This window comes from Alligator mississippiensis, chromosome 5 (genome assembly GCF_030867095.1).
Source record: "Alligator mississippiensis isolate rAllMis1 chromosome 5, rAllMis1, whole genome shotgun sequence".
Lineage (NCBI taxonomy): Eukaryota > Metazoa > Chordata > Crocodylia > Alligatoridae > Alligator > Alligator mississippiensis.
In genome coordinates this window covers 12,061,596-12,074,899 of record NC_081828.1, presented here as the reverse complement: position 1 = coordinate 12,074,899, position 13,304 = coordinate 12,061,596, and the positions used below count along the sequence as shown (strand labels likewise).

At 46.8% G+C, this 13,304-nt stretch overlaps 1 protein-coding gene across 1 annotated transcript in view; it reads left to right on the top strand.

Moving 5' to 3' along the window:
• The first annotated feature begins 422 nt into the window (after positions 1 to 422).
• The window catches only part of PLPP3 (phospholipid phosphatase 3), a 70,313-nt gene continuing 57,431 nt past the window's right edge, over positions 423 to 13,304 (top strand). The window contains exon 1 of the mRNA XM_006275323.4: positions 423 to 1,055. Within this exon, the coding sequence (XP_006275385.1) occupies positions 917 to 1,055 (139 nt within the window). The 5' untranslated portion in view covers positions 423 to 916. The remainder of the gene's footprint in view (positions 1,056 to 13,304) is intronic.

The window sequence follows — 13,304 nt, the reverse complement described above, 5'->3', positions numbered from 1 at the left end:
TTCTGGGTTCCTGAATAGCTCAGGACTGCCTCGGGGCACCCCTTGCCCTGCAGGCTGGGGACCCGTGTGCCAGTGCCCTCAGGACCCGAGGCTTTGCTCCTGGGGCTGTCTGTGGTCTGGGGTGCTGGCAGATAGCATTTGCCTGGGTATCACGATTCAGTCCGGGCTGGGTCACAAGGCAGGGCAGAGTTTCCTCAAATTGGCCCGGCAGAAAAACCCAGCGGAGGGGTGCAGAGAAGGGCCCCTTGCCCCCCTCCTCCTCCTCCTCTCCCTTCCCGCGCCGGGTGAACGCTAGGGGCTCTCTCCTTCTGAGTTTTCAGAAACTTTTCCCGACTCTCTTTCTTTTTTTCTGTCCACTGGAAAGAAAAAAAAAAAATGTGGAGTTAATTATCCTGTGTCAGATGCAGGAAGGGGGCTGTACTTGGAGATCCCAGCAGAGCCAAAGTGACTTCGGAGTTGTGTGTGCGTGTTTTTTTTCTGGAAGGGGTGGAAAGCACCTCGGGAAATAAAAAGTGCGGGGCCGAGGCCGGGGCTCGCACAGCGGCGGTGGCAGCGGCAGGCGCAGCCCCCAGCCCGGGGAAGCCCGAGTGCCCCCTTCCTCCCTGCTCCCATCGCTGGCTTTGATTTTGATTATTATTATTATTATTATTATTATTGCTCGTTTGTTTTGCAAGGACTTGTCTCGTTTTTTGCGGGGAAAAAACCAAGCCAACTTTCTCTCTCCTCCCTTCCTCCCCCCACCTCCTCCTCCTCCCTGGGACGAGCCGCCTATGCGAGCCCCGAGCCCGCAGGCAGCGAGCGGCAGCGCTTGACCCGGGCGCTCCGAGCGGCTCCGCGCGCGCCGCGCCGCGCAGGCAGCACCCGCACCCGCACCGCAACCGGGACCGGGACCGGCTCGGCCCGGGCACGCCGCAGGATGCAGAACTACAAGTACGACAAAGCCATCGCTCCGGAGAGCAAGAACGGCGGCAGCCCGGCCCTCAACAACAACCCGGCCAAGGGCAGCAGCAAGAAAGTGCTGCTCATCTTCCTCGACCTCTTCTGCCTCTTCATGGGTGAGCACCTCCCCCGACTTCCAGCTCTTTTCTTCTCTTCCCCACACACAGCCCGCTCACCTTCCCCCCCCACCACCCCACGCTTTGCTAACTTTGCCTCCGTGCCTTTTGCTCCGCTGCCCAGGATCCCCCCCTCCGGGGCATGGCTGCGGATCAATTCTTTTGCAAGAGCTATTTTGGTTCTGTCTTGCTCTTAGGCAAGCCAGTGTGTGTTTGCAAAGTGCCTGCCCGGGTTGAAAAGTTTTGCAGAGGAGGAAAAAAAAAGAAAAAGAGTGCATTGTAAAGTTTTAGGGAGTTTTGTTTTTTTTTTTGTCTTGCTCGTAGGCAACCCAGCGTCTGTTTGCAAAGTGCCTGCCCGGGTTGAAAAGTTTTGCAGAGGAGGAAAAAAAAGAAAAGAAAAGAAAGAGTGCATTGCAAAGATTTTTAGTGGGGTTTTTTTGTTGCTGTTTTTTTTTTTTTTTGCTGGAGGAACAGCTTTGTCCTGCATGTGTGCAAATGGGATGGCTTTGCTGCAAAAGTAGGAGCCTGGTGGTGAAGTAGCTGCCCGAGGCCACTGGGGCACTGGAAGTGGCTTGATTTGCCTGTGACACAGTGAGCGCCACACAGAAATGTGGTGCAAGGCAAAGTTGTGCTGGTGCCCATCCAAGCAAAATGGATGTCCCCGCAGGCAGGAGAGCTCCTGAGTGTTAACACAGCATCTGTCCCCCTTGCTGGCTGTCCTGAAAAAGCCATATTTGGGGGCGGGGGTTGAGTTAAGATTTGCTTCTGCACACACCGTGGTCCGCTAGGTGCCATCCCCAGAACTGGTTGTGCTGGGAAAGTGTGGTGGGTTCTCTCTCCAAGGCCAGAACTGCAGGTGGAAAAAAAGCAAAATTGTTTGCATTTGGAAGATACTGTGTAATTTGTGCCAACAGGTTGTCCGTGCCTTAGGTTTTAGTGGTTTTGGAGGACAGCGTGAGTGCAAATCTGTCACCAAGGAAAAGGAGGGGGAAAGTCCTGGTGGACTCAGCGCTGGACAGAAGTGGATATTGTGGCAGGTCCATGTAGGAGGTTCAAAAGTGAGATATGTCACATTGCTAAAAAAAAATACCAAGGAAACAATCTTGCATCCTCAGTTAAGGCCCTCAGTTCTGAAAGCCTTTTGAAATAGGTCAGGTTAAGCAAGCTTAAGATGAAATTCCAGATTTTAGCTACCAAGCCTGTTTAGATAACAAAGTGGTGGGGGTTTTGGAGAGCACATACTTATGAACAAGCAAGTCCCTTCTCCTGCTGTATCAGAACAGATCTGTGGCATGAACAAACCTGGGGATAGATTTACAGGTGGTGTAAGCTGGCACTGACCGCAGCGGGGTTACGCCACTCTTCAGCCCAGGATCTCACCAAATGATCAAGATGATGATCAATACCTTTTATCAACCAGTCTCCAGTTCAGCAAGCTGATAGGCAGTAAAGCATGTTGGAAATCATTCACAGGAGGAAAAGCAGTTTCACAATATCTCAGGGTCTAATAGATGGACAGAAAGTCCCATGAAAACACATCCATCCCCTGCCCAGCGCACTCGGCTGAGGTTGGGAGATGCTGTGTCAAGCCCTTGCAGTTCAGAGACACGGTTTCATGTAGTGAAAGCTGTCTCTGGTACTTTATTATGTATCATATGATGATTAACACTTACTAAAAGGATTCAGAACAGGCTGCTTAATCTCCAGCAGGCTTTGCTGAATGCTCATTTTCCCTTGCTGTGTACTTGTAGAAACACAGAAGTGTGTGATAACCGCCTATTAGCAGTAACTTTCCCCTGACTCCTCAGACGAACCCAATAGCCCAGGCATGTGCATGTTGGTGGTTATGATGGTGAGTCTCTCCTCAAGACTGTTTGGGCCAGATCCTACATCCATTAGGACCAGGGTACATTCTGCTTCGGTGGGGCAGGCTCTTCTGTGGTCTGCTGTTTGTGGGGGAGGTCTCTTTTGCTGTCTTAGACATGTGTGTGATGCTGAAAAGTAACAGCAGTAGCTTTTCGGATAGACACATTGACAGAGGAGTGAAGGAGCAATGTATGTTTGATGTTTCTGACAGCGGTTCTCTAAAAAAGAGGTGTATAATAATGCATACATTTATATGTCCAGCCCAGCTGAAGGGCAACAAAACAGTCTTTTTTCTTTTTTTTTTTTTAGTAATTTATCTCAAAATGGTGTGTTGCAGGACATTATACTGACCAAAAATAAATTTAAAAAAAGCAAGAGGAGAAAGACAAGGGATATGTCTGTAAACAGTATCCAGGGGGCACTGTGGTCTAATGAATCAAACGTGAGTCTGGGGGTCAAAGACCTGAGTTCCAATCCAGGTTCCAGCACAGATTAGCTGTATATCCTCAGGGAAGTAATTTAACCCTTCTTTGCGTTGTGTCTGCACAGTATGCATCACCTATGCTCACCTCTGTTAGCTCCAAAGACATAGGTGCAAGCAAGTAGGTCCAGTTCATGAAACTTAAAAGTTTTTACCAACTAAGGAAACGATGGGCATTTTAAGTTACTTTTGGTGTTTGGGATGCATCTACACTAGAGCCTTCTATCACCTTTCTCCTCCCCTTACCAAGGTACAAGCATCGCACTGTAGTGATTTGTAGAATAAAAAATAGCATGGCAACGTTGGATATTTAATTGACAGATGCATTTAGAAAAAGTCAGCTGGCTTCCAACAAAGAATTGAATAACACCACAGCATGCAGTTTTAATATTCCTGACACCACTATCTTTAAGATGATTGTTCCTGCTTAGAGCACACTGTTTTAGGACTGTCAGTTTGATTTAATTTTTACGTAGTGTATCGATCATCTGGTCTGTATTACTAGGCACTAATACATTGGGAAGAGAGAGAGATAGTCTTCTCTTTATATTCTCACAGGAATACAAGCCAGTGCAGAAAGCTTTATCTTCTTGTATCTGGAAAAAATATAATACTTGATATGCACTATATAAAAGTGATATATGTAGAAACATATAAGTACCTTGACTTGCCTCACTTATTTAAGCGGAAGGTTAAATTCTCAGTGCAAGGCATCTGAAGGGTAGATCTGTCAAATCTTTATTCTGGCACTCCTGGTTTGAGTAAGTTTTACTCAAACGAGTCAAGGGCTGCGGGCTAATGTTCTGCATTGAAAGGAATTGACTGACGTAAATTATTGCACTTGAGATAGGGTGGGTAAATAATGCCTAACCTCTGATATAGATCAGAGTGGTGAATAACACGATACAGTATAACTGCTTATGCCACATTGTATTATAGGTAGATATCAGGAAGTGGTTTTTTGGGGGGTGGAGGGTTGGCATAGTTAAGAAGCATCTGTTAGTGAGGGCACAGATTAGGTAGCTGAAGGTAGTAGGAGTCTGATCCTGGCCTAATTATGTTCAGATACCTAGACATGGTGGGACATAATAAGGGAATCCTATAACCCACGAAGTGTGTGTGTGGAAGGTCTTTTCAAATAGGTGTGAACCAATCGTCATGTCAGACTTGCTGGGTTATTTTGTGGCACAGCTGCCAGGTGTGAATGCAGTAGGAAAAGTCAGAAGTGATTAAGTTCAAGGGAAGGAACTTTTCTGCCACCAGCTGGCAGAAGAAAAGTTGCTTCCCTTTTAATGTAAACTGTGCTGGGGGAAGGACCCTAGTGAAATGTTGCACTGTTAAAACAAAAGTAATTCCTGAGAACCACAGTCAACACAAGGCTCAGTTTGATAGTGGTACTTGGGGGTAGGCCAGATCTCGACTGGTACAAACTGTCATCTTCCAGTGAATTCACTGAGACTCTGCTGGGTTATTTCAGCTGAGAATCTAACCTATTGCCTTGGGAGGAAGACAAGTCTCTTTTGTGCTTTTTTTGATGTGGAGGTAATTCAGAGAACTAAACATTAACTTTCGTTTTCAGCTTCCTAGGAGGGTACGTGTATTTCTGCCACACCTGTTCCTTGAATCTGATGTGAAACAGTGTTTCCTAGCAGCTATAGAATAGAATTAAAACTATTCTTCACTATGTGATTAATTTTCCAGAAATTAGTCCATCTCCACAGATTTTCTTTGTTGAAATAGATACTGGCAATCAGATTTCCATAGGGAGCACACTACCAACATGTGCAAGATTATCTTAAATTGATGTTTGCCTAGAAATAAACCTTTTGTTTGGAGAAAGGCAACTTCACTGATTTCTGACTTTCTCACACCCTTAATTGTGTGTGAATAGTTAAGGAGACCCACCTTCTTACCTCTCATTAAGGGAAATATTTATCTTGATGGGGAAAGAATGGTAGATGCATAAGAGAATGAGTCACATCTTCATTACTTAAGCACCCCTAGGGCAATAAGGTCACTGAAAAGCAGGCAGAAATGGAGCCATTGACCAGCTGTCAGCTGCATGACAAGCTGAATAGGTTAGACTATTGGATGAAGATGTGCAGAGCAAGTCCTGGTCCTACATATCCCCTCCATTGTGGTCAGAGTGTCAACACCTTTAAAATGACAAATCCCAAATGAAATGTATTGGCTGCACGGGGCATCTCGTATCCGAGTAGATTAAGCCTTACACGGGCAACACTTACGTCCCTCCCAAAAATGACCCTGAGCTTTGTAACCGACACCGTGCCGCCTCCAGAAATGTCACGTCCATATGTCATTCAGAAATAGCATCTGGCACAGCTGGCATTTGAGCCAGATCACCTGAAAAAAATGCTCGCTCTCTGCTTCCCTCACTCTCTGGAGGGGGGATGAGACTTTTTCTCAATTGTCTAATTTAGAGAATAAGAGGATTTCTCTTAAATTGCTGGGACAGCGAGCCAGCCAGCCAGCCTTATAAGAGTCCGTGCTAACCCTGGCTGCTAGTTATATCCATCAGGAGCCCATATGCCTGGAAATCCAGTTTCGTGGTTCTGCCTGAGTGGGACAGAGTGTCCACAAGTGCTTCAGCTACACCGGTCAGTGGGAGCAAGCCAGACTTCAACAAGCAGGGCAGGAAAGGTTTGCAGAAAGCAAGTCAGACCTGCTGTTGTCGGGAGTGTCTAGCTCCACCTGCATATACTTTTAGGCTCTGCCCCATCACACTGTCCTTCGTCTTTGCTGCGAGTCTTCATACACCTCCCCCGTGCACGCAGCAGCCTTGGGCAGCAGAATCGCACAGCGAAAGGAGAGAGCTGGTGCTACCGCAGGCTCAGACCCTGAACGGGGAGACAGCTCTCAGCTTGCCACAAATGTGGTATATGAAAACTGTCCTTAGTTATGGCAGGAAGGATGATAAGAGTAATGCAGCATGGAGAGGGGTGCTGTGCAGGACAGGGTGCAGACCCAGTGAGCGTCCATACATGCATCCCTGGGGACCAGACTCAGGACCTTTGGGATTGACTCCGCTCTCTCTATGCCAGATTAAAACGCGCAGTGGCTTGCAGAGCGAAGGCAAGCAGACAGCTGGAACAGATCAGCTGGTAATATTTGACTGCTGTACAACTGACTCCTCCCATGGTAAAGTCCTTGGCTAAGTAGGCCGGTATCTAACCTGATATTCCACTTTGGACTAAGCTGGACCTGTTGCACATTGCACTGGAGAGGTGCAGTGTATGGAGAGCCAGGCCAGCAGTCCAGACAAGCCTCCTTTCCTGCCTCAGCCTGCCCAGGTCATCTCCTCTGGAGCAAAGTTACCTTTCCCAGACCCTGTAGTGGGCCTTCAAGGAAAATGCCTCACCGGTGAGGAGTCTGGGTTCAATGACTCCTCAAAGACCCTTGTTTTTCAGCTGTCAGGACCCCTGCATCAGGAGAGCAATAGCCAGTGACAGGTACTTCGCTGACATGTGCAAAAAAAAGGACCTGTTTTGGGGGGGGGGAAGGATGATAGGATGGGTTTGGCTCTTTAATAATATTTTTGCAGCTCATTCAAGTGCAGCAACTTCCCCAAAGTTCCCAAGATTGGATACATTTCATCTGACCTATCTGGCAGGGAGACTCATCGAAGTCAAAATTAGTGGACTCTTCAAATTGACAGATGGCTTTTAACACTGGACACTTAGCAATCGCTGTATTCTCTCATAGCCTTAATTGACAGGACTTTTTATTCTTTTTGTCTACACTTAATTTTCTCTCGAACTCCTGTCAGGGAAAGTGTACAAAGCAGCCAATTGCTACCGCATAAGGATCCTGAACAATGGAGGGGGAAACCCTTCTGAAGTTTAAAAGTCCCTTCGACTTCCTCCAAGGACCCAGCACTTTATGTTTTATCAGTTTAGTTCCGAACTTGATCCTAAACTGAACTTTAAAATAAATCTAAACATCCTACTAGGCAAACCCTGAAAAGTTGATGTGAGTGGAGGATGTAATCCAGTAATTTGGGATAATAGCTTAGTCTAGTTTAACTGTTCAGAAAAACTCTGTATGTACAAAATTGTGTTACTTCCCTGTTTTCAGAAGCAAAAAAATAATAATTCTTAAGCCCATCAGAGATGCTGCTGTGTTCACACCGAAATTAGTGGGAGCACAATTGGGATTTAGTTTTATGAGTGGAAGGAATTAGAGATTAGGACTGGATTTAGAAACATCAAGTTGTTGCAAGCTAGGGTATGGTGAGATAAGCAGCACTGAGGGTGATGCTTTGAAAAAAAGAAGATTCTGATTCTGCCTGGTCTGTCTTAGTTTCAGGTGTCACCATGAAACCCACCCTAAAAAGTGGCTGAAACAATAAAATAGCCTGTGTTCAGTGTTCTGCCAATCCACAAGGACACCTTTATCTGGGACTCTTTGCCCATTCTTCATTTGAAGAGTTGTTTAGTGCAAAAAGAACGGGTTTGGCTCTGAGGTCACTGAAGCAACATCTTGGTTTTGCTAGGAAGAGCTCTTACTGTGCTGGTTCTGAACCTGCCTTATAAAAAAAAATGTGCTGAAGCGATACTTTGGTGTTAGATTGCATTCATCTGGACACGGCCTACTGGAAAAAAGTAAATAAGGAATGAAAATATTTGGAAACCTTTAACATGTTTCTTTCTTGGTATTTCTACAGAGACTTGCAACATATATATTGGGAACAGGCAATTATATGCCTGCCATGGGGCAAACACTGAGCTGTTGTAAACCTACTTAGCTCTTAGATTCATAGATTCATAGATGTTAGGGTCCGAAGGGACCTCAATAGATCATCGAGTCCGACCCCCTGCATAGGCAGGAAAGAGTGCTGGGTCTAGATGACCACAGCTAGATGCATATCCAACCTCCTCTTGAAGACCCCCAGGGTAGGGGAGAGCACCACCTCCCTTGGGAGCCCGTTCCAGACCTTGGCCACTCGAACTGTGAAGAAGTTCTTCCTAATGTCCAATCTAAATCTGTTGTACTCGGAGATACGTGGACCTGAGAAGGCCAGATTCTGGCCCAAAGGAAATGATATTCTGTATAACTGCTCCATGAACAGTAAGCTCATCATGTTCCTGAATACCTGTTATTAAAAGCATGCCATGTACATGATTGTATGTAGAGTGCTGGAAGAGCTCTTTTCATTAACCGAGCGGATAGTGAGTGCTGAAATCAATACAAGGCCTTCATCACGAATGGATAGTGAGTGCTGAAATCAATACGAGGCCTTCATCACGAATCGAACCAATTGTGTTCACCTGTTTCATTCCTATGTTTACACCCATTTCATTTTATTATGCTGGGCTTTTCAGGTAATTCACGTTTGACTTTGGTTGCCCAGATATATGTGCAGTTATCGCTGTATACGCTGGGCTTATGATCTCTTTGTCCGCTTCGCCTTATCATTTCAGTTGTTTGAATTATATTTCATGAAAGTGGCCGCAGTCGCTTGTGGTGCGAAGGTTGCTGTGATACAGCCAAGTGCTGGTTGTCAGCTGGTTGCAGGTGGGTGGTGTGCAGAACTTCGTGGACATGCTATTTATACACTTGGCTTCTCGTTTTGTGCTTTCAGGTGTAGTTGGATGTCTCCTTGCCCTCATGCATGGCTGAAAGGAATTGTGGTTGATTCTTTGTGGGAGCAACAGGGGAGGTTGGATTAAGGGCCCTTGAAAAAGCCCACCCTGCAGCTTTGTATCTACCAAGCTCAAGGCTCTGGATTAAATTCATACAATAATCCTGTTTCATAGGACACCTATACACATGCTCTGGGAGTGTGGGGGGACGACTCCAAGAGCCACTCTAATTAAAGCGCCCGGAGAGTCTCGTGTATCCAGCATCCCTGCGCTGCAAAATGGTGGTGGCGGTGCTTTAGCTAAAGCTCATAGAGCAAGGTTTAGTTAAAGCGCCCCTGCCACCATTTTTCAGTGCGGGGATGCTGATACACATGACGCTGGAGTCTGCTGGAGGTCAGTAACTACCACAGTCCAGCAGACTCGCTTGCACATGTATAGGTGCCTATGGAGTGTGTCTCACTGTGCATAGGCACCTACAGAGCATGCCTTGCATGTGCATAGGTACCTATAGAGCATGCCTCCAGTGTGCCTTGCTGCATGTATATAGGTGCCTATAGAGTCCAAAGTTTTTCAGTCAAAGGGACAATTGGGGTCATCCGGTCTTATCTGCTGTATAACAAGAGAGTAACTACTGAAGTCAGTAGAGTCAAAGGCAGCAGCCTTACAGCTGGTTCTGTGTGGAAACCCATTTATAAGTGGAAATTGCATTTTCAGGGCAGTGGGCAGTGCATAGACATGCCTATCTGCCTACCTACCTACATGCTCAGTGTTGGGGGAGAAAGAATTCCTCCCACCACAAGTAAAGCATTTCTCCTCAGTGTTGCCAACCAGCATTTGATTACAAACCTCTTGATAGCTGTCATTGTTTTTTCTTAAAGGTGTAGCTCCTCAAGTCATACTGTATTTTGCAATATTTTCACCTTTCACACACACACATTTCTCCTCCTTGTGGCTATGCAGAATGACTTCTAAGTCTTTTTCTTGGAGCCTAACTCATCATTCTTGAATGCTTGGAGGTTGCTGATGCTGTAAGGCCCTTGAGCCAGCAGGCCCTATGCGTATCCTCTGTGTCTCACTCATTGCCAAGTGCATGCTATGGCAAGTAGAAGCCTACACATCCTGAAACCTGCCCGCTTGCATGCTTCGGGTCTGACTCTACCAGTGTCGCAGGGGTAGAAGTTCAGCTGAGGTGAGGTAGAGTCCTATTTGTGAGGAAACTTTGCAACTTGGACAATTGCCTTTTCAGTTCCAAATCAGGTGGACTTATCCATACCCCTTGCAAGCCCACCTTGTATATCTTGACTGGCATGCTGTTTCTGTCCTCCTGTTTTTTCTCCTGCAGCTTCCAGCCTGAAGAAGTGCAGGTCTGACAGGCAGAAACCTCTAATCAAGCTTCAAAATATCAGGTTTTGTTGTAACAGGTGTCAAGAAAACATTAGAAAGTTCTATCTGAGCCTCATTTTTCATTTTTAATGGTATGTGATGGCCTAGTTACAGCTCTGTGTTTTATAATCAATAGAAGCAGATTTCGAACTCCTGTGAAATGTTCATCTTTCTGAATAGGCAGGCAGCTGTTGAAAAGAAAAGCTGAAGAGACTTTAAATAGCCTTTGATGAAAGGGTCAGACTTGCAATAAGAGTAAGAACCTTACTGAGAAAGTATATTAAAAATGTAGGGAAATTGGGTTGCTCCCAGAAGACTTCGATACCTTAGTTGTTTCCAGGCAAGGTTCTTTGGGTGAATCTGATATCTTTTATTAGACCAACTTCAGTACTTGGAAACAAATTTTCTTAGCAAGGTTTTGGGTTTAAAAACCCTTCATCAGGCTGAGGAAGCCTCCATAAACTCCAGCACCACTCAATTTTGTTCCTCACTTTACCTCCAACAATGTCTTGCTCCTTCTGTTTAATGTACTGAATTCCAAATCTGGTGATGTTTTTGGGTCTCAGGATGTTTTTGTCATTTGTATTTGCATTACTCTGTTAATATTGATCTAAACAACCAGGGTGTGGGGAAGGTGTTACATACTTGGAAGTAGAGGTGGACCAATATATCGGTCCATATAGTAACGGCACTGATAAAAGGAAAATGGACATTATCGGCAATGGATTTTTTTGGCCAATGTGGCCAATAATGTCACCAATAAATGCCCTGTGCATGTACACAGCGGCAGCATGCACACAGCCAGGGGTGCAGCCTGGCAGAAGCCTGGAGGGCAGGGGCTACCCAGCTGGGGCAGGGTGGAGTGCAGGACGGAGCCATGGACTACTTGTCTGGAGAGTGCGGGGTGGGGGGGGGCAGTAGCTCCCGTTGCTGCGCTTACCCCAGGGAAAAATGGGGGGCACATGCCCCCCCAGATTTGTGCGTGGGGTGAGTGCAGGCTGCCCGCTGTGGGCTTGGGGCCAGGGGCTGTGCTGGCCATTTCCCTGTGGGGGGCCTGGACCAGGACTGCATTCAGGGTGGATGGGGGCGGGACAGGGAAGCTGCAACTCTGGGGCTATGGTGAATCTTGGGGTGGCTGTAGCCCACTCTGTAACCCCTACCCCCACCCCACCCCCATCAGTGCCACCACCTCCCGCCCCACCCCTGCCTGCCCCAAGCACAGTCCCAGCCCAGACCCCCACTGGGAAGAGGCTGGTGCAGCCCCGAGCCTGCAGCGGGCAGCCCGCCCTCACCCCACCACAAACTGGGGGGGCATATACCCCCAATGCCTCCCCTGGGGTGTGCACAGGACCAAGAACCACCCCCCACACCTCCCAAATGAGCTGCCCATGGCTCTGTCCCGTGCTTTGCCCTTCCTCAGCTGGGTAGCTCCTGCCCCATCCCCAGTCCCACTCCCTCCCTCACTGTGGGGGTGTCAATCTGCCCCCCCCACACACACACACCTTTCCTTCCCCATGCTCCTTGCCTTCTGCAGACTTACCAGTCAGACACTGCTCTCCAAGCTGCCAGGCTGCATATCGGCAATGGGATCGGGATCGGCTGATATGGCTGATTAATAATTGGCCATTGATATCCGCCAAAAATATCTTTATCAGTGCACCCATACTTGGAAGGGAACTTCCCAATGATAGAAAAACAGACACAAAGTTTTTAATCTTGGCTAAAACTAACAGCTCAAATAACCCAAGATCCAGTTGTAAGGCCTCACTCAGACTAAACTCTCATTATTTTCAGCCAATTTGTCTATGCCTTTTCCTTCCTTAGTCATCGTTTTAAATCCTGCTTCTGTCCATACATGAAACTCTTTCACTTGTGTGGGGTAGTGCTATCATACCTGACCTCGGGGCAATAGGCTGAACATTCAGTGAAGCTTTTGCTTAGCCTGGTAACCCACCTATTTTGTTGTTATGCTGAATCAACGGGTGGCCAGCTTGTGGCATGTGGCACAGTCATCCTCCATGTGGCACAGCAGTGGGAGGTAGGGCTGAAAGCAGAAAGCAGAGCAGCAGAGCAGGCAGGGGAAGGGGATCAGAGTGGCACTCGAGGATGATGAAGGGCTAGTTTGTGGCACACCTGCCAAAAAGAATGGTCCTCACTGGGCTAAATCACTCAAGTGTGGGTAGGCAGTCCTCCACTGTCTTCCCACAGTTCCCTGCATGTCTAGAAGGATCCAATGGCTTAATTTACTATAACACAAACAACCTGGGGATAGGCCTTCAGGATTGGGCTGGGCTAATTCTAGCTAATCAGAGTTAGATCTGGATATGGATCATCCAAGCTAACTCTGCAGTGTAGATATAACTTGAGCAGGATACTGCCTCTGCAGACACTTATTCCTGTACTTAACATTGAGCATGTGAGTAGGTCCCTTGAAATGAATGAGTCAGGCCTACAGTTAAAACAAAACACGTTTGTGCAGGATCAGGGCCTCAGTAAAGACTGTCTTATCAAGAACAGCAGATGAAATGCATCAGGTCTTCCCTTCGTTAGATTAAACCGGAAAAGTGAGATTCACTGGTTCGTAGTTGTGGGTGTAACTCCCACACACAGTAAATTATGGGTCCTTCGACAGCTTTCTCCTCCAGATGCTGTTGTGATTGAAGCTGGCTACCATGAAAAGTAAGTGACAGAAGTGCCTCGCACCTAGACGTAACTAACCCCAACATGGTTTTATTGTAAACTCGTCCAAATTATAGTTGTTTTGGAAACTTTTTATAGCTTTGCCCTAAGGTCTGATCGTGCCTGCGCGGAGTGTATATTAATTCCATACTTTCATAATGTACTTATTCACGGTTTCGATGTAATTGCATGATTTAAAATGCATGTGCCTGACCATTAAATTTAAAAAAGCTCAAG